This window comes from Peromyscus californicus, unplaced genomic scaffold, assembly GCF_007827085.1.
Source record: "Peromyscus californicus insignis strain IS unplaced genomic scaffold, ASM782708v3 Scaffold_14__1_contigs__length_90479793_seg_2, whole genome shotgun sequence".
In the NCBI taxonomy this organism is placed as follows: domain Eukaryota; kingdom Metazoa; phylum Chordata; class Mammalia; order Rodentia; family Cricetidae; genus Peromyscus; species Peromyscus californicus.
Window position 1 is genome coordinate 41,464,585 of NW_026294436.1, and position 21,250 is coordinate 41,485,834.

The window sequence follows — 21,250 nt, forward strand, 5'->3', positions numbered from 1 at the left end:
CAGGGATCTTTGCAGTGTTTAAACTTTTTTTTTTTTTAGGGTCTTAGTTTTTTTTTTTTTTTTTTTTTTTTTTTTGGTTTTTGGAGACAGGGTTTCTCTGTGTAGCTTTGCGCCTTTCCTGGAACTCACTTGGTAGCCCAGGCTGGCCTCGAACTCACAGAGATCCACCTGGCTCTGCCTCCCGAGTGCTGGGATTAAAGGCATGCGCCACCACCGCCCGGCTTTTTTTTTTTTTTTTTTTTTTTTTTTTTTAATGCTTGCATCTTTTTTTAAACGTACATTTTTTTTTAAGATTTATTTATTTATTTATTATGTATACAGTGTTCTGCCTGCATGTATGCTTGGACGCCAGAAGAGAGCACCAGATCTCATTATAGATGGTTGTGAGCCACCATGTGGTTACTGGGAATTGAACTCAGGACCTCTGGAAGAGCAGCTAGTGCTCTTAACCACTGAGCCATCTCTCCAGCCCGCAAGGGTCTTAGTTAAAACACTGGGTGTCATAAGCAGACCACCACCTCACTTTAGATCCTGACTTTACCTTTAGTTGTGTGTTCTTGAGTAAGGTTTTTAACCCACATTTTGGTTTGGAAAGTAGTAAGAATATTAGAATAGTTTCTACTTTATGCAGTGTTGCAAAGATTGAGTTGATAATACATGTTTGGCTTCCTGGCACCAAGAAGGCACCCTATAAATGATCAAAACCAGCGTCCAATGAATGTTAATGATCACAGTTGTTAGGTATGCTGTGTTCTTTGATGCCAGATCAGGATGGCAAATTGCTTACATCTAAGAAAACTGTTCTTTTTGTTCTGAGAGCCTAAAATGGCATAGTTTACTAAAAAAAGGAAACTTTAAACATATCCGACCCACAGCTATGCACTTTCCATGGTGTCCTTCATGTCTAAACATCCATCCTGGAGAGACTAATGGTCCTTTGCTCTATTCATATTGAACTTTATTCCCATCTCTTCCTCTTTGCTTCCAGATACCCAGCCCTTCCCTTTTGTTCTGGCTTCCCCAGATCTCTGTCTTTCCTTGTTTTCCATGGGTTCCTCCGGCCACACCTGAGACTTGAAGGACAAGAAGGATGAACATGCCCCTGCTGCCCTTGCCAGCCCTGAGTTTTCTTCTCCACTCAGCTGTTCCTGGCTTTCCAGCTTGTTATAAAATATGTAGGAGGCTGTGGTTGAAGCTTCGTGTGCGCTCCTGATTGTCATTATAGGCCCTTACAGGTACTTTTTGTACAGAGGCAAATATATTTTGTTACTCTTTTTTTTTTTTTCTTTTCCTTTTTTTCTTGTGGTATGTGTGGGTGTGTGGTGCACACACCTGAGTGTGTTTGTGTTTTCACCCATGCACGTCTATGGAGGCCAGCAGAAGACATTAGTTTTCCTCTGTCAGTCTTCAACTTACTCCTACCATTTTGGCTAAGCTGGCTAATCAGCAATCTCCCAAGACCCACCTGTCTCTGCCACCCAGCCTTGAAGATTTGAACCCAGGGCCTCATGTTTGTACGGCGGGTGTTCTGGCCTGTTACAGCATCTCCCTTACCCATTATTTGTGGTTTTGGTTCGTTGGTTATTTGTTTGTTTGTTTGGTTTGGTTTTTCGAGACAGGGTTTCTCTGTGTAGCCTTGGCTGTCCTGGAACTCGCTCTGTAGACCAGGCTGGCCTCAAATTCATAGAGATCCTCCTGCCTCTGTCTCCCAAGTGCTGGGATCAAAGGCTTGCGCCACAACTCCCCAGCCCATTATTTGTTTTGTTTTGTTTTTAAGTTACTAATTATCTTAAACACAGAGAAAACTGCAGGACATTAACAAATATTTGCACCCCGATCTAAAAGACATTAACATTTTGCCACATTTGCCAGAAAAATGTAAGCTACCGTTTAGTATAGGCTCCTTGAGTGGAGAATGAATCTTAGAACTTCCGAAGCCCTGGGAAAGCTAAGGCAGAGTGGTCAAGGTTTGGTGCAGGTTTCAGGGCTACAGGGCTAGGGTTAAAGTGGACATGATCCAGGGAGAATTAAGCTACGTTTTACTTAAGTAGAAAAGTGAGTTACTGTGGGACACTGAAAATCAACATTTCACATTTGAACTTGGAAGAGATTCACTAAATGTGTTTGTGTCAGTGGAGACACATACCTATGCTTTGTGGGAAAGATAACTATCAAATACCTTTTTTAGACAGCTAAGGATCAGTTTTTCTGGTTACAGAAAGTCTCCAGCAATGTATTTTTTTGTTTTGTTTTGTTTTGTTTTTTGTTTTTCGAGACAGGGTTTCTCTGTGTAGCTTTGCGCCTTTCCTGGATCTCGCTCTGTAGACCAGGCTGGCCTCGAACTCACAGAGATCCGCCTGCCTCTGCCTCCTGAGTGCTGGGATTAAAGGCGTGCGCCACCACCGCTCGGCTAGCAATGTATTTTTTATCATTATGAGGCATGGCCTTATTTTAGGTTTTTTGACATAAGGTCTTTCTTGTAGCTCAGGCTGGTCTGGATCTTGCTGTAGCCTAGATTATCTCAAACTCATGATTCCCCTGTCGCTGCCTTTCAAGCGCTCGCCACAGTCCCCAGCTTCTGCTGCCCTTTCTTTGTGAGGGTCCAAATGAAGTCGCTTCCTAACATGGACTAGTCACTGCTCAAAGGTTGCCTGAAACAGCAGCCTCCAGACTGCTCAGCTACCAGACCACGTGACTTTGTGAGCCGAGGTAAAAAACATGTTTATCCCCCTTGTGCTTTGAGGGAATGCTGCTTGAACCCTGTACAGAGGTGAGGGCTTACAAAGGGTTTGAGAGCAGCTGCCGGGCTGACGTATGCTTGTGACAGGAGAAGTTATGCTGAGCATTTAGAGAATTTGCTGTGGGGGTTCCTTTGCCACTGTTTTGTACTACTCTAGCTAGATGAAACTTTTTTTCAATAGAAATTCCTTTATTAGTCAAATTGTCAATACATTTTGAGTATCTTGTGAGGACATTTTTAGGCAAGTTGCTGAAAAGTAAAAACTTCACCTTTTATATCACTTGGTGTTCTGACTTCCCAGAAAACTCAAAGTTGAAAATTAAGGGGAAAATGTAATGTTTTTGTTAATTCTTTGAGAATATCATAGTTTATTTTGATCATATGCTACTCTTACCCCAACTCCTCCAGATCCACCCTCTCCATCTTCCCCTCTAAACACACCCAACTTGGAACTTGTTCTTCCCCCAACTTCTTGCTTTTTTTCCTCAACCGAGTCCAGTCTGTGTTGCCCAACTAGTCTTAGAAGTGGGGTCTAGAGTGTGGTTGACCTGCCAGGAGTCACATCATTAAAGAAAACAGACTCCCCCAATAGATATCAAATGCCAGGGATTCCTTAGCCCCTGGTGATAGTTCATTTCCACCTTCCCCCTTTCCATGATAGGATTTTTTTTTTTTCCTAAATCAAGCTTGCACAGCGTTCCGCATGTTGTCGCAACCACTGTGAGTAGTTCATATGTATGTGACTTGCTGTGTCTGGACAAGTGTCCCCTTTAAGTTATCCATCGCTTCTGGCTCTTAAAGACTTTCTGATCCCTCTTCTGTGAAGATTCTAAGACTTGCAGGGAGTGGGGGGGGTGACATGGCTATCCCATTGAGGACTTAGTACTATAGTTTCTCATCTCTTCATGTCTACCAGTTGAGGGTCTCGATATTAATTGTCATCTGCTGCAAAAGGAAGCTTCTCTGATGAGGCCTGAGTAAAGCTCTCATCTATGAGCATAGGAACAAGCTATTAGGAAACATTTTCATACTATGTCCATTTAGCACAATAATAGTATTGGGTTCTCCCTAGGACCTATGACATATCTGGCCATAGATGAAACATTTTAGGACATTCTATTTGTCATAATGTTAAGAATAAAAGACATACAGCAAACACACAGGCTTTACGTTAGACGACACATGACACTTGTTGATCACCCCAGTTTTCCTCAGGCTGTTTTCTAGCCCATACTCCTTCCTCTAGCAACCGCTAGCTTGCTTTTCTTTCCCTGTAAATTTTAATCATTTGCCTAGTCTAGAATTTCCTGTAAATGGAGCCATATGACATATTTTTGTTATAATTTTTTAATGTGGTGCTAATGATTAAATCCAGGGTTTTGCAGATGCTATAGAAGTCAACCACTGAGCTACACCTACACCCTTAATGAATAGTCTTTTTGTCTTTGTAGTTATAATTAATATACTAGAAAATTCTCCTCTCTTAAGTCTGTAATGTTACTGTTATATTTATTGCTAGGAGGCTGGGCATGGTCACTTGTGCTTGTGATCCCAGATCCCAGCAGGAGAATTACTGTAAGGTCAGGACCGGCCTGGACCATATGGCAAGTTCCAGCCCTACTAGGGCTATGTAGAGAGACGCTGTCTCAAACAGCAGTAAAGGAGGGAGATGGGGTGAGGACTAGTGTTGTAGCTCAGTGGTAGAAACACTTGTTTAACATGTATGAGACCCTGTGGTGTACACACACACACACACACACACACACACACACACACACACACAAGCTGAAGTGTCACATCTAAGAGCTTGAAGAAAAAAAGAGCAGACAAGGATCCTTTAAATTTGATACACGCTCTTAAACATTCATACCAGCAGAAAGAGGGGCCTGTTCCTAGGTATCCATTCTCTCCAGTTTATATACCACACACATTCATTTTCTTAAAAAATGTTTAACATTTAAGCCACGCAGTGGTGGTGCACGTCTTTTATCCCAGCACTTGGGAGGCAGAGCCAGGCGGATCTCTGTGAGTTCGAGGCCAGCCTGGTCTACAGAGTGAGTTCCAGGACAGGCACCAAAACTACACAGAGAAACCCTGTCTTGAAAATCCACAAAAAAAAAGTCTAACATTTATGTGTTTGTGTCACATAACATTGTGTGTCTGGAGGTTATGGTTGGAGGATAACCCATGAAAGTAGGTTTTCTGTCACTACGTGGACTCCAGCTCTCAATCTTAGGTTGTCTGTTTGGTTTGCATTTTATTTTGCAATACTGGGGGTTAAACCTTAGGTCTTGTACATGCCAGGCAAGGGCTGAACCATCGAGCCTCTCCCTAGCTCTTGGTTATCAGTTTTGGAGGCAAATGCTTTCACCTGCTGAACTGTCCTGCCTGTCATAAAATTTTAAATATGCTTTTCAAACAGTATATAGAGTTTTACTGTATACTGGGCACTACAATAGATGGCTGAGTTGAAATATTAGCATGTGAGAGTACTGTGGAAAAATGCAAAGGAAGCTAGCTTTGATATGCCTCTCAAATGGGCTATAAAAATGTAACCCTTTCCTAGGCCCTATCCAGCTGTGTTTTTGAGTTTGATCCTTGACCTCATTTTAACAGCTAATGGAGGTGGTTTAGTAACGTACTGAACAAATTGTATTCAACAGTAAGACTTCACCTTACAATGACTTGATTTTTATGGCCTAAAATTGGCTCCCGAGTTTGCTCCTTTTGAGTAAAGCTTGTATTTGTCTTCTCCAAACATCACAAGGACATGAATGGGTCTGTGTCTCCATAGGATTCCAGATGTGTGCTTGCTGCATCTGGAATCTGTAGCTTGCAGGCAGCACTGGAGCACTCACTCATAGGTGAGCACTTCTGATCCCAGCGGTGTGAGAGAGCAACCCGGGCCAGAGACTGACAGCAGGGGAAGTTCAGGGCTGCTGCTACATCTGTTTTCGGGAGGATTCTGGGCTGGAATTCAAAGGATTCTCTTTAAGATTCTGGTCCCTTGGTCTTATTTTTTACACTCTTGGAATACACTAGGGAGTTTTAGAAGACGTGGCGTCTGTACAAGATTCATAGTCTGCAGAGTTTTGTTTTTCTTTTTCCTGCAGTTTGCTATTGGGATATGAGGCTTCTGAAGAAAGGGTTTAAGAAATAACACAAGCCAAGCGGTGGTCGCACACGCCTTTAATCCCAGCTCTCGGGAGGCAGAGCCAGGTGGATCTCTGTGAGTTCAAGGCCAGCCTGGTCTATAGAGTGAGATCCAGGACAAGCACCAAAACTACACAGAGAAACCCTGTCTTGAAAAAACAAAAAAAAAAGGGGGGGTGGGGAAGAATACAAGACTAAAGAATTGGGTTTTTGTTTTGTTTGGTTTTTCGAGACAGGGTTTCTCTGTGTAGCTTTGCGCCTTTCCTAGAACTCACTCTGTAGCCCAGGCTGGCCTCGAACTCTCAGAGATTCGCCTGGCTCTGCCTCCTGAGCGCTGGGATTAAAGGCGTGTGCCACCACCGCCCGGCGATTTTAATCAGAGCTGGAATTGAGCTTGGCCCTCGAGTGGATGGAGTCATTTAATTGTTTGTTTGTTTTCTTTTAGACACTGTATGTCCTTGCTTCTTGCTTCCATGGGACACATGAGTCTATTGGAACTTGGGACAAGAAGAAAACAAGGTATCTCCACAACGAAACCCAGACACTAAAAAGACGTCCCAAACTCTGGAGAGCCGGACGCAGACATGGCGGACAGTGGCTGCAGGGCCCCTGTGGAAGGTAAGACTGGTCCTCACAGCACCGAGTGTGTGCTGTAGGAAATGGGGCTGTGTTAGGGAAGAATGTCTCTGGTGACCAAAACCTCAAGTTCTGAAGGAAGAGATTTTAATTCAGTGGGTTAGTTTATATTCACTGATTTTTACATTATATTAAATCTAGTTATAAGAAAGATAAATGTTTTAGATTCCCGTAAGTAGGGAATAGTTATTTTAGCAAAATGCTAGCCATCTTTTAAAAAGATGGTAGACTCATCTTTAGAATTCTGTTTATCAAATGAAAAAACCTGTGATTTAGAGGGGAACTTTCATACAATGAAGTCTTCATCCTGCTTCTTGGTGTGTGTGTGTGTGTGTGTGTGTGTGTGTGTGTGTGTGTGTGTGTGTGTGTTATAGAATAGGCAAGTGTGAAATAACTTTTTCAAAAGAGAAAGAGGACATCAATTCTTTTTTTTTTTTTTTTACATCTTACTTATTTTTGTGTGTGTGTGAGTGCAGGTGCAGGTGCAGGTCAGAGGACAATGTGTAGGAATTGTCTTAGGGATCAAACCTGAGTTGTGTGTGTGTGTGTGTGTGTGTGTGTGTGTGTGTGTGTGTGTGTGTGTGTGTGTAATTGCAGACCTTGTTAGAGTATAAAACTATGGGTAAAGTGGGTAAAAGGAAACATTTTTGTCTCACTAGACTCTCAAAAGGATTTGGAAAATGATCCCTCAGTCAGCTCTCAAGCCCAGGGCACTACAGTCACACCGAATGACACTGAAGAAGCCCAGACCCCACATCCTGCATCTGATCTCAAGACCCACCAGCATGAGGTAGGGGCCAAAGGTCAAGAGCATGCAGACACAGGTGACAGATCAGGAAGTTCAGAGGATGCGGCTGTAGGAAGACACCTGATGGATGAAGCAGAGCACAAGAGCACCCCACATTCTCAGGACACAGAGCAGGGGCGTCACCCTCCCTCGGAGCATCTGGGTGCAGAGGCCCTGGATCTGGATCCTGCCTGCTCCCAAAGCAGCAAGGGAGGAAGAGCAGGTGCACACCTGGGGAGCAAGTCTGCAGCCCCCCCAGAGGGAGCAGGGGACAGATGTGAGGCTGCTCAGGAGGCACTTGCTACAGACGCCGCCACCACCACCACCACTAATGCCCAGAGTCCTGGTCACTGCAGTGCAGGCCCAGGGAGCCGGGATGTACTGAGGAGGCGCCTGCCTGTGCCAGGTGAGAGAACCCTCTGAACTGCTGTCCCTGCCTGCGCTTCCCTGGGAAGTGGTGGAAGTCGTCGGAGCAGTAGGATGCTGGGGTGGGGTTCCAGTCTCCTAGACTAGCTCAGTCACTGTGTTTACCTGCTGCCTGTGTGTGTGTGTGTGTGTGTGTTATAGAATAGGCAAGTGTGAATGAGCTAATTAGCTTTTTCAGAAGAGAAAGAGGACATCAGTTTTGTTTTGTTTTTTTCACATTTATATATTTGTGTGTATGTGTGTGTGTGTAGTGAATCTCTGTCCCACCGGCCAACTCCCAAATCATGACATGGAGACTTCTTATTAATTAAGAAAGCCCGGCCAATAGCTTAGGCTTGTTTTTAGCTACCTCTTATAACTTAAATTAACCCATTTCTATTAATCTGTATGCTTCCCCAAGGCTTGTTTACCTCATCTACGTACTGTCCATCCTGTTTTCCTGCTTCCTCCATGTCTCCTCAAGTCTCCACCCTTCTTCTTCCCAATGTCCTCTGTGCCTGGAATTCCTGCTTAGCTATTGGCCGTTCAGCTCTTTATTAAACCAACCAGAGTGGCACATCTTCACAGTGTACAATAAGATCATCCCACAATATGTGTGAACGCACATAAAGTTCAGGACAGTCTGCAGGAGTTGGTTCCCTCCTTCCACCATGCAGGTCTCAGGGATCAAACCTAGGTTGTCCTCAGCCTGGCAGCAAGTGCCTCTATCTGCTGAGCCCTCTTGCCGGCCCTACCCTAGAAAGTTTTTAAATGTATAAAAGCAGAACAGTATAATGAGCCCCCAAAGACTTAACATCCAACTTCAACTGTTAGCAACACAATCCCAATCTTAGTGCCTGCCCTGCCTGGCAGGGGATGTAGCTAAGTGGTAGACACTTGCCTAGCATGCAAAGGGCTGGAGTCAACCTACCACTACAGAGGAAACAAAATGAAATTCATGAGACAGCTGGGAAAATGCGCATGACATGTACTTGGTGATATTAAGAAATTATTCATTTTTAAATGTAGTAAAAAAGTGTTACAACTTTTTTCTTAAGAATCCTTATCTTTTTAGAGGTGTATATCCTTGTATTTTATCTGAAATCGTGGGATGTCTAGAATTGCTTCAGTAAAATGATAGGAGCGAGCTGGGCAGTGGTGGTGCACGCCTTTAATCCCAGCACTCGGGAGGCAGAGGCAGGCGAGGCAGAGGCAGGCGGACTCTCTGTGAGTTTGAGGCCAGCCTGAGCTACAGAGTGAGTTCCAGGACAGCCAAGGATAGACGGAGAAACCCTGTCTTGAAAAACCAACCACAACAACAAAAAAAGATAGGAGGGAAGGGGAAAGTGAGGGGGAAATGCAGATGGAAAAGGTACACGCTGCTGTTGAGACAGGGTCTATCTCTGTGACACAGACTGGCCTTGAGCTCATGACCCTCTTGCTTCAGCCTCCCAAGGACTGGGATTGCAGTAGGTGTGTCCTACCACCCTAACTTAAGAGGATATACTTAGTAGAGCTTTATTATTATTTTATTATTATTATGTCAGCATTCACAATTGCTTTATATCAGTATTAGCTATTAGCTTTATTAGCATGGACCGCTTGTTTTACCCTTGGTAGGGTCCTAGAGAATTAATGTTTAAGGAAAGTGCCTTATAAATCATGAAAGGAAAATAACGTGTGTGTGTGTGTGTGTGTGTGTGTGTGTGTGTGTGTGTGTGTGTGTGTGTGTAATTGCAGACCTTGTTAGAGTATAAAACTATGGGGGAAGTGGGTAAAAGGAAACATTTTTGTCTCACTAGACTCTCAAAAGGATTTGGAAAATGATCCCTCAGTCAGCTCTCAAGCCCAGGGCACTACAGTCACACCGAATGACACTGAAGAAGCCCAGACCCCACATCCTGCATCTGATCTCAAGACCCACCAGCATGAGGTAGGGGCCAAAGGTCAAGAGCATGCAGACACAGGTGACAGATCAGGAAGTTCAGAGGACGCGGCTGTAGGAAGACACCTGATGGATGAAGAAGAGCACAAGAGCACCCCGCATTCTCAGGACACAGAGCAGGGGCGTCATCCCCCCTCGGAGCATCTGGGTGCTGAGGCCCTGGATCTGGATCCTGCCTGCTCCCAAAGCAGCAAGGGAGGAAGAGCAGGTGCACACCTGGGGAGCAGGTCTGCAGCCCCCCCAGAGGGAGCAGGGGACAGATGTGACGCTGCTCAGGAGGCACTTGCTACAGACGCCGCCACCACCACCACCACCACCACCACCACCACCACCACTGATGCCCAGAGTCCTGGTCACTGCAGTGCAGGCCCAGGGAGCCGGGATGTACTGAGGAGGCGCCTGCCTGTGCCAGGTGAGAGAACCCTCTGAACTGCTGTCCCCTGCCTGCGCTTCCCTGGGAAGTGGTGGAAGTCGTCGGAGCAGTAGGATGCTGGGGTGGGGTTCCAGTCTCCTAGACTAGCTCAGTCACTGTGTTTACCTGCTGCCTGTGTGTGTGTGTGTGTGTGTGTGTGTGTGTGTGTGTGTGTGTGTCTATTTGTGTGTGTGCAGTTGTCATGATGTGCTTATGGAGGTCACAGGACAGCTTGCATGGATCCTTTCAGCTCTCCCACCACGTGGGTTCTGGAAACGGAACTCGGGTCATCGTCACCCACCGAGCCATCCTGACGGCCCATAAGTTGCTTTTTTTTTAAAATGTGTATAGATGTTTTGTCTGCAAGTATGTCTGTGTAACATGTGCATGCCAGATATTCAAGGTAGTTTAGGAGAGGATGTCAGTTCCCCTGAAACTGTAATTACAGACAGTTGTGAGCCACTATGTAGGTATTGGGAATTGAACCCGGGTCCTCTGGAAGAGCAGTGGGTGCTCTTGACCAGTGAGCCATTTCTCCAGCCCCACCAACTGTATTTTTAAATATTGTTTTTTTTTTTTTTTTTTTTTTGGTTTTTCGAGACAGGGTTTCTCTGTGTAGCTTTGCGCCTTTCCTGGGACTCACTTGGTAGCCCAGGCTAGCCTCGAACTCACAGAGATCCGCCTGGCTCTGCCTCCCAAGTGCTGGGATTAAAGGCGTGCGCCACCACCGCCCGGCTTTAAATATTGTTTTTATTTACTGTTTATATTCATGCAATATGACAAAAAAGGAACATAACCTAAGGACAAAAATCTTACTTTTATTTCTTATGCGGATATTTAACTTCAAACTTTCAATTTTCTTGTCCTTTGGAAAAAAAATTGTGTGAATCAGCAGGTGAATCTGTATAAATCAACACAAATACACACACATAGATGCTTGGTTGGTTTTGTTGTTGCACTTGTTTTGAGATAGTATGTCACTCTGTAGCCCCAGCTGGCCTCAGACTCACGGTGATCCTCCTGCCTCAGCCTTCTGAGATCCAGGATTGCAGACATGCATCACCATGCCCAGTACTTCTAGAAGTACTCTGAAGAGCTCAGTCCGTGTTCTAGTACCAAGGTATTCATCAAGGGCTTGACTGTCCCTGCAAATCCCTGACACCTAGTATGTGTCATGCCTGTCCATCAGAATATCTGGGCAGAAACTCTTAGCCCACTTTTTTCATTGTATTTCTCTGGCATCCAGCACATAGGTACAGCTTTATGAATAGTTTTTGAGTTGGAAAAATTAATGAATGAACAAACAAATGGTGAATGCAATTAGATGGACCATTATCTGCAGTTAAAATTTCTCCATTGTGGAGGTTCTCCATGGGTAGAAAAATAAAACCGTGGTTTGAATGTAGCGTGTGTGAGAGAAAGAACCTAATACAGTGAAATGAACTAATTGGCAGTTTCGGTTTGCATAGACTGAAAATCTGCAAAGTATAGGAATCCCATCATGTAATTGGGTAAGAGGTAAAAGATAATACCTACTCTGACAATATACCGTCTCCAATGTTCCTTCTAACCCTAGAGGCTGGAAATCCTGAAGAAGAGACGCAGTTGGTGAAGGAAAAGGAAGAGATTGCACAGGATACCCTGAGAAAGATTGACAAAAAGAATCTCTGGAGCTATGGTGAGAACAAGCCTCATTTGGTTACAGTTGGTTTACATTCACAGATCCTCAGAGATAATGCCTAGAAAACTATTTCAGTTAAGCAGTTTTAACTTTAATTATTGATGCATTCAATCAAGTAGAGCAATAAAGTTTTAAAGTTTTGTCCTCCAGGAAAAAGCTGTTTGATATTTTGTTTAACAAACAGAAATCCTCATGGTCAGAGAATTTCCCCCACCCCTACTCCCACCCTTACTCCCGACCCCCACGGGGGACTGAATTAGGGCCTTGTGCCTGCTTGGCAAACACCCTACCACTGAGCTGCCTTGCTAGAGGCAGAAAACCCTGTATATATACGAGTACAGGAAACTGAAACTACCTTCGTTTTGTTTTGTTGAGACAGGGCTTTGCCATGTAGTCCGGACTGAGATTCACTGTGCAGCCCAGGCTAGCCCTCAGACACCTGACAGTATTCCTGCCTCGGCCTCCAGAGGCTGCCTTTTCCATTGGAGGGACACTCAGGCCGTTTGCTTTCCCTTTTGAGACCGAGTCTACATGTGTAGCGCAGGCTTGACAGTCCTCCTGCGTGCTGAGATGTGTAGGCTGTGCCACCCTGTCGGGGTCATTTTTAAGTTTTGATTGCAGAATGGTCTGCTCTGGCCAGTGTGTACTTTTAGAAAGTGGAAGAAAGTTCTCGTGATTCTTTCAAAAGCATCATCGACTATAACAAAGTATATGAACCACTCTGACATAGATCATCTATCTTCAAATAGCTTCAAGAGATTAAAGAAGGTATTTCTGTCAGACTTTTTGTTTTATTTCTGTGTAGACCATACTGGCCTCAAATTCATGACAATCCCCCTGCCTCAGCTTCTGTTAGACATTGTGAAAGTACAGGAGAGTCAGGCCAAGGGAACTTCCGGTCGTCAGAAGACTGACGGAAACCTGTTGGGTCGCTGCCTCCCACCAGCTTTGTTCCCGACTCACGGTCTTCTTGTTTTCTGTTATCTTCTCATCTGGCAGGGCCTGTGTTTCTCATCTGCCTCGTTGTGGCTCTTGTGCTGAGTTCCGTCAACAGCTACTATTCCTCCCCAGCCCAGCAAGTGCCCCAGAACCCGGCTCTGGAGGCTTTCCTGGCTCAGTTTGGCCAACTGAAGGATAAGTTTCCAGGCCAGAGTTCCTTTCTGTGGCAGCGAGGACGTAAGTTTCTCCAGAAGCACCTCAATGTCTCCAGCCCCTCTGAGCCTGCCACCCTCATCTTCACAGCCGCCCGAGAGGGAAAGGAGACCCTCAGGTGCCTGAGCCACCACGTCGCCAATGCCTACACCTCTTCCCAGAGAGTGTCTGCCGTCTCCATAGACGGAGCCCGGAGAGCCCTGGAGGACAGTGATACAGTCAAGCTGTGGGTTGACTTGGAGCTCAGCAGCGGGTTTGAGAATGGCCACAAGGCTGCCGTAGTCCACCACTTCGAATCCCTTCCTGCAGGCTCCACCCTGATTTTCTACAAGTACTGCGATCACGAGAACGCTGCCTTTAAAGATGTGGCCCTGGTCCTGACCGTCCTGCTGGAGGAGGAAACACTAGAAGCAAGTGTAGGCCCCAGGGAGACCGAAGAAAAAGTGAGGGATTTACTCTGGGCTAAATTCACCAACTCTGAGGCTTCCAGCTCCTTCAGCCACATGGACTCAGACAAACTGAGTGGGCTGTGGAGCCGCATCTCCCACCTGGTGCTGCCCGTGCAGCCTGTGAAGAGCATCGAAGAGCAGGGCTGCCTCCTGTGAAGCCAGGCACAGGCAGAGGCTGTGGTGTTGAAGGGACAGGTCTGAGGGCCCCCTTCCCCTGGGAGGAGGTGCTTAGTTAGCACATGGGAGGAGACAGCTGAGAGGCACATGACCTTATTTTAGAAAAGAAGCTTTCTTCTTCTTCTTTTTTTTTCCCTTTTTCCTTTTGTAAAAACTTTCGAATCTAAACTTTGATAAAGCTAACACTTGGCCTGATGGTTTTCTTTGCCTTTTTAAGCAAATCAGGCTTAGAGTACAGCATGATACATAACACTGAGGGATTGTTTAAATGTCCAGTCCATGCGCAGAATCATTGCACAGGAAAATCTGATTTTCAGAGGCTCTTCAGCAGGGCTGCTGCCTTGGGAGGACTCCACAGAGCCTCTTGGACAGTGTTCGGACTCAGACTAGTAATTCCAGTGATTTCAGGGAACGCTTCTACCACATAGGAAGTATTTTTTAAGACTCACTTCAATAAGGCAGTTGTTGGGTTGTGTCTTACAGATTTGCACTTTGAGTAGATGAAAACAGGAAACTAGAGTTCCACCCTCCAAATCCTGCCTAAGAACTTGGTTCGTGTATGCTTTTATTCCATTAATGAGCTGAGGTAAAAACAGCTTTGGGCAAATGTTCCCGAGTATTAGAATCAATGTAGAAATTGTTAGTAATCACTGGGAATGAGGAAATCCCAACTGGCTGTATCGTTTCTCTGTGCCTACCAGCAGCCCCCTCCTTCATATGAGAACATCTCTACTTAACATTTTCTGTTAAGATTTCAGTGGAGCAACGCTTCACTGAGAAGGAAGTTTGAACACCATTGATGCAGCGAAAGCACATTCTAGAAGCTGTGACCTCGGATGGGAAGAGATGGAAGCGTTAAAGCCTAGGAGTAGGAAGATGGAGTAAGGTTTGCTGTACAGGGTGATAGAGACCTGCAGATGAGCTACGGTAGGGTGCAGAGGCATGGCCTCTGGCTTTGCTCATTTCTCCTGATCACTTCTGCCTCTGCTGCTGGAATTTCACAGCTGTCTGTGTGAGAGTTTGAGTGCCGTTTCCGAAGAGACGTCAGTCTCAGCAGCTGGCATGACTTTACCACATGGGATTTGCTATGCCATGATGGGACATTTCATTCGTCTCTTGACAGCTAGGTAGGAATGCCATTAGGGGAGGAATTGGAGAAATGAAAGAGGATGTCCTACATAGGGAAGAGAAAGAGAAACCATGGCCAATATCAGTTGTTAAGCCATGCCCCATGATGGTTAGACTGGGCCCAATAGCTGTTGATAGGCATATGAACTCTAAAACTCTAGTAAAATGATCTGGTTTGTTCCATTACATGGACAGGAATAGCCCTGGAATTTTGCACTCGGTTTTGGCTCGTCTGCTGCTATGAGATCATGTATATAATTAACAAGTTAAGTTATTTAAGTCGGAGGGATTTTAGGAAACACTAAGAAGATCTCTATTGATAGTTAGAAGGGTCATAAAGACATGGGGTGGGGAGTGGTCTGAAAACATTTGCCACAGAAAGAGCACAGATTGGCTTTGGCCAGAGCCTTTGGTGTGCTCAGTTAAGTGTGGAGACACACATGAAGACACAGTATATATTTGGTGTGCTCAGTTAAGTGTGGAGACACACATGAAGACACAGTATATATTTGGGATTTTGAAGGAATCTTCAATAGATTTGAGACAAGACCCTAAACACAAAGTTTAAGCATAGTGAATGGAATTTGAATTTCAACCCAATGGAAAACAGAGGGACTGGAGAAAAATCTGTATGCCATATTTGATTTTTTTTTCTGTATTTCTAGACTTCTGTTTGTTTGTTTTGAATGCTAGTGGCTTGTCATACAGCCCTGGCTGGCCTGGTCCTCACTCTGTAGCCAAGGCTGGCTTTGAACGTACAGTAATTTTTCCTGCCTCATTTTCCTGAGTGCTGGGGTTACAGGTGTATACCATCACACTCAGCTTTAATTTCAGCTCTTAGCTGTTAGCGTGTTAACATTAACAGGTTAACATATCACACAGAACCAAAGGTGCCTTGCAGAACTGTTATGCTGGCCTTCAACCTGTGCTACCTCGGACTGCAGAGGAATGGGTCTAAAGTATTTGTACACAGTCCATGTCGGGTGGTTCTGATCACGGGGGAGAAACTTTCTTCATTCAGTTGATATCTACATAATTTGCTGTCAACATAAACTTAGGATATAATACATTTCTAAAATTTAGTTCATTTTCAATTTTTTTTTTTTTTACTGGTGACTTTGTTAAAATACACTTTTCCTTCTATAATAAGTGCAATCAACTGAGACTAGTCAGTTTTCTATCCACTATTTCAAAACCCTTTTTTTGTTTAATTTTTTGTTTTTTCAGTAGTGGGGATTGAACCCAGGACCTTGACATTTGAGGAAAGTGTCCTACCACTAAGCTACATCCCCAGACCTTACACATCATTTTGAAAAGAAGCATACGTGAGTTTGGGGTCAGAACGAGTGAGTCTCTGTTTTTGATGCAGTCACTCTCTACGTAGCCCAAACTAGTGATTCTCAGGCCCTAGACTTCTGTGTGGTGGGATTATAGGAGTGTACCACCACACCAACTTAATGTAATTACTTTTTAAACAAAAATATATTTTAAAATGTACACATAATTAAAATCTGTTATCTGATGTATTGTCTTCTAGTCCATTGTTTTTCACTTTTTTCAGTTTTTCATCCTCGCATGCATGCGTGCGTGCGTGCGTGTATGTGTGTGTGTGTGTGTGTGTGTGTGTGTGTGTGTGTGTATGTAGTCATTATTTGTGATTAATTTGCTTGACTTAGAAAAATTATTTGCAGCGACATGACAGCACACACCATGTTTGAACATCACAGTTTAATTAGTACCATAGAACAAAAATACATATATTGTTGGTTTGTTTTTTTAATGGGAATCTCTTCTTGAGTAATACCAAGTCCCAGAAGCAAGCAGGGGAATTGGAAATTGTTTTTGGACTTGGGTTTTTCCCTTTCGTGTAAAATTCAGATTTTTAAGTTAGCTTTCAGAGATTAGCAAAGAAGTTCTAGAGAGTTCTTAGCATGGAAATAATTTTAATAAATTTCACCTGGAAGCCCTCAGGCTTGGGGGAGTGAGGCTCGGCCTGTGGCCCACCCTGACTATTGGCTGGCAATAGAGCATTGTCTCACGGCCTTTGGTTTATACTTCTTGTAGAACACAGGAGCGTTGTGAGCACTGATGTTCGAATGTGACGGACAGATGCGGCCTGTGAAGGTGGAGATAATGCAGCAAGATGATTTTCACCAACACACTTACTTTCTCTAGCTCACCAAGATGTCTTAACCACCGACGTTGCCTGTATGCATTTACAAACTAAATGGCTTTGACAGTATTGATGTCAGACTCGCCCATGTCACCATGGGTGCTTTTTGCATTTGTTTCCATATTGATGATGTCGACTGTGCCTTATTCAAATCAATTGCTGGTTAATATACAAATAAATCTCCTTAATTTTTCCTAGTTGACTTATTTTTGACTAAAATCTCCAAAATAAAGAGTTACAGAAACGGGCGTGTGGTCATTAATGGTGGGAAGGGTCAAAATTGCCCTGGCAGCCCCAGGCGGTGTTGGTAGCTGTCAGTGAAGAGGTACAGCGCAGGCGGCGTGTCCAGAACACTTGGCGGTGTTTATGTAGCAGTTTATTCCCACCGGACCGGGCTCTCTCTTGACTAGGGGAAGAGTGAAATAGTAAACACAGCCTTGGGAGCTCTTCCAAACGTGGGCTGTGCCGACTGGGGATGTAAAAATGTGTGTGTGTGTGTGTGTGTGTGTGAAACATCTTGTATGTTGGAAGTAGGGAGGTAGTTTGTGTCAAAAATTCAAACGTAGAGGCCAGGGAAGACGGTGCATGTAGTAAAGGGTTTGCTGCACAGATGTGAGGATCAGGGTTCGGATCCCAGCACACACAGGACAAGTTGGGCTTCCTGTGAATGACTGACACCTAGCATCTGCCGTCTGCCTGGACACAGGCAGACACTAACATACATCTAAAACAAGAAACTGCATGGCAGCATGTGTCTGTAGATCCAGCTCTTGGGAAGGTAGAAACTCCTGGGGCTCACTGACCAACCAGCCCAGCTGAATCTGTAATTCTAGACTGAATGAAAGGCCCTCTCAAAAAAGATGGAGTGCAATTGAGGAAGACGTTCAACATCGACACGCATGCACGCACCCACCTCAGGGCTGGAGTGATAGCTCGGCTGCAAAAAATGCTTGCCTTGGAAGCACACTGACCTGAGTTCAATCTCTACAAACCTGTTTTTAAAAAAGAAGAGAAACGGCTGGGTTTCTCCCCACCCCCACCCCTGCACTGGGGACACAAGAGACACACAGAACCCTAAGGCTCGAGGGCCAGCCAGTCTAGTCTGTTTGTCACCTCCAGGCCTGTCTCAAATAACAAGATGGACTGTGCCTGAGAAAGGACACATGCACCCCCCAGAAAAAAAAAAAATTCCCTCTGAGAATGTTGCCAAACCGGAATTACTGTGTAGAAGCCCTAGGTTCCAGGCTTCTGGCCCCTTACTGCTCTTCCTCTGGTGTTGGGCCCTCTGTCTACCCTCAGCTCAGACCAAGGCTGTTTCTTGACTAATTTCCTATTTGATTTTTGTAGTTTAGGAAAATATATTTTCAGGAGTTAGCATATCTTAAGAACTTTTGGCTAGCCAGAGTGCACATGAGCCTGCTCACAGAGAATGGGGCTTCTTAAACATGCTCCAAATAGCGACAGTGAATGAGCAGCATGGTGGTGGTTTTATTTTTAAGTGTTTATGGTAAAAGCCAAGAAAAAGTTACATATCTACCCCCAAACACAAACTGGGTAGTAGTCGAGTTCCTAGGCAATATATTCAAAGTTGAGGATTAAAACTTTAAAACAAAGCAAAACTAAGCCCTCCTATTCTGATAGCCCTCGTGGAGGCGTGAACTGTCAGGGGTTCCAGAGATGGCTCAGTGGTTAAGACTGCTTTCTGCTCTTAGAGAGGATGGGAGTTCAGTTCCTAGCCAGCCGCATTTGGTGTCTCACAACCATCTAACTCCAGCTCCAGGGGACCTGATACCCTCTTACACAAACATACACATATATACACACAAGTAAAAAAACAATTAACTGTCAATATACTAATGATGATCTCCTGAGATGCCATTTCAAGTTCTCATTTGGGTTGATAATAAATCTGCAAACAACAAAAATAGATAAGCTAGGGGCCGGAGAGATGGCTGGGAGCTGAGGAGCACTTGCTGATCTTAGTACCTAGGTTTGGTACCCAACACCCACACGGTTAGACTTCACTCTGTCAGTCTAGGAACTATAAGGAGGGGGTCTGGGGCAGAGAGTGGGGGAGAAGGCCGTGGGGGGCAGTGGGAAGGGAAATGGTGGCATTTGGACATTAAAGGATTCCTTTTGCCTGGGGACCCTTAAGTTGGCCTGCCTGAGTCCTCTGTCATCCATCCCACACCCCAGGCCCTACCTCAGTGTGCCCACAGACTAGGAGGAAGGAGGTCACATCCCACCGCTGCCTGGCAAACTAAGCCTTGCACTCCCAGCTGGCTGTGGGTCTTCTGGGCACTTCCCTGTCCTGTATCCTTATCTGAGGCTGTCCCTCTGTAAAACTATCTTCTAAACCTTTTCTCTGTGGAATGTACTTAAAGCCAGATGTCATGTGGGGAGTAGAGATAATGGCCCTGTCATTCTGCCTTCCTCTGGGGTTGGTGAGCCCCATTCTGCCAGAACAGGCAGAATGAGCCTAGCTTAAAACTTTTTTTTTAAATACGAAAGTAGATCTAAACAAGGTAATTCTAACGAATGGCTTGAGAGTATTGTGACTAAGTCCATGCCATGCACTCCCATGTACACTTCAAAATGGTTCAAAATACACATTTTGAGTGATTTTTCTTTTGCCCCTACAAGAAATACTTTTGAATTCGTACAGTGCAGACCTGTGCTGTCTGATCCTGTTTCTCAGCCCAGCCTTCAGCTCTTGGCCTTGTGGGGGAGAAACTTGGCTCTTTCCCTGTTCAGAGGTAACAGAGAGCCTTGGTGTCAGCCAAGCCCCAGCTCCAGATCTGGAGCGGTGAAGGACCGCAGCTTCTCCAGACACCACGAACATGCCCACGTGGCTATGCTTGGCTCACTCCACACATCAGACAGACTTACCCACACGGGTCTCTGTGAGATGGCTCAGCACACTCTCCCACTTTTCAGAGATGGCTTTCATAGAAGTTTACTTGGAAAAATCTTTTGGAATGTAAATTGACAAAAAAAAAAAAAAAACCCATCAGGGCAAGAAGGTGTACGCCTGCAATCCCAGCACTTGGGCAGAGGCAAGGGGGTCAGGAGTTCAAGGTGATGTTCAGCTACAAGAGCTGTCTTTGTTTGTTTGTTTGTTTGTTTGTTTGTTTGTGTTTGGGGGACAGTCTTTCTATGTAGTCCTGGAACTTGGATATGTAGAACAGGCTGGCCCGGAGCTCACAGAGATTCACCTGCCTTTGCCTCCTGAGTGCTGGGATTAAAGGTGTGCACCATCTAGCCTGCCACCTGGGCTACATGTGACCCTGTCTCAAAACTACAGCAACAAAATCAAAATGACATAATAAGGAATCAATTGGAAAGGCTCCATTTCTGTTCCCTTATCATTCGCTATTCTTTCTCAATAAATCTGTGTGTGTCTGTGTGTGTGTTATGGGTTATATATGTGTCTGTGTGTGTGTGTCTCTGTGTGTGTATATGTGTGTGTATGTCTGTGCGTGTGTGTGTCTCTGTGTGTATATATGTGTATGTGTATGTCTGTGTATTATGGGTTATATATTTGTCTGTGTGTGTGTGTCTCTGTGTGTATATGTGTGTGTGTATGTCTGTGTATTATGGGTTATATATGTGTCTGTGTGTGTGTCTATGTGTGTGTCTGTGTGTGTCAGTGTGTGTGCCTGTGTATGTGTGTGTGAGATGGGTTATATATGTCTGTGTGTGTCTCTGTGTGTGTGTGTGTGATGGGTTATACATGTGTCTGTGTGCCTATCTATGTACACAGAGGGAGGAGGAGGATGTTGGTTTGTGTGTGTGTGCGTGTGTGTGTGTGTGTGTGTGTGTGTGTGTGATGGGTTATACATGTGTTTGTTTGTGTGCCTATCTATGTACACAGGAGGATGGTGGTTATCCTGCTCTGTCATCCCCCCTCAGCTCCTTCTCGCTCTGCCCCTACAGTGCTAAGGGTACAGGTACATGTTCAGTCACATCAGCCACATTTTTACATGGGTGTTGGAGATTTGAACTCAGGTACTCATGCTTGTACGACAAGCGTTCTTACCCACTGAGCCATCCATCTCTCTAGGCGCTCCACAGAGGACTATACAATGATTTATTTTTATTTTATTTTTGTGTATGAGTGTTTTGCCTTCAAGTATATCTTTGTACCATGTTCCTGCAGTGCCTACAGAGGCCAGAAGAGAACATTAGACCCCCTAGAACTGAACCACCATGTGGGTGCTGAGAATTGAACGTGGGTCCTGGGCCAGAGCTGCCAGTGCTCTTAACCACTGAACTGTCTCTCCAATCCCCAACAGGAGACTTTTTTTTTTTTTTTTTTTTTTTTTTTTTTGGTTTTTCGGTGAGACAGGGTTTCTCTGTGTAGCTTTGCGCCTTTCCTGGAACTCACTTGGTAGCCCAGGCTGGCCTCGAAC

At 44.9% G+C, this 21,250-nt stretch overlaps 1 protein-coding gene across 6 annotated transcripts in view; it reads left to right on the forward strand.

The window, feature by feature from the left end:
* Positions 1-17,031, forward strand: part of LOC128109823 (torsin-1A-interacting protein 2-like) — a 38,570-nt gene extending 21,539 nt beyond the window's left edge. For 3 of the 6 annotated variants that reach the window (XM_052737263.1, XM_052737260.1, XM_052737262.1), the window contains exons 2-7: positions 989-1,235; positions 6,339-6,511; positions 7,189-7,722; positions 9,524-10,078; positions 11,655-11,756; positions 12,759-17,031. In XM_052737263.1, coding sequence (XP_052593223.1) covers positions 6,478-6,511; positions 7,189-7,722; positions 9,524-10,078; positions 11,655-11,756; positions 12,759-13,516 — 1,983 coding nt within the window. In that variant the 5' untranslated portion in view covers positions 989-1,235; positions 6,339-6,477 and the 3' untranslated portion in view covers positions 13,517-17,031. The remainder of the gene's footprint in view (positions 1-988; positions 1,236-6,338; positions 6,512-7,188; positions 7,723-9,523; positions 10,079-11,654; positions 11,757-12,758) is intronic. The other 3 variants (XM_052737264.1, XM_052737261.1, XM_052737259.1) reach the window with 1 other exon arrangement.
* The last annotated feature ends 4,219 nt before the right edge of the window (positions 17,032-21,250 follow it).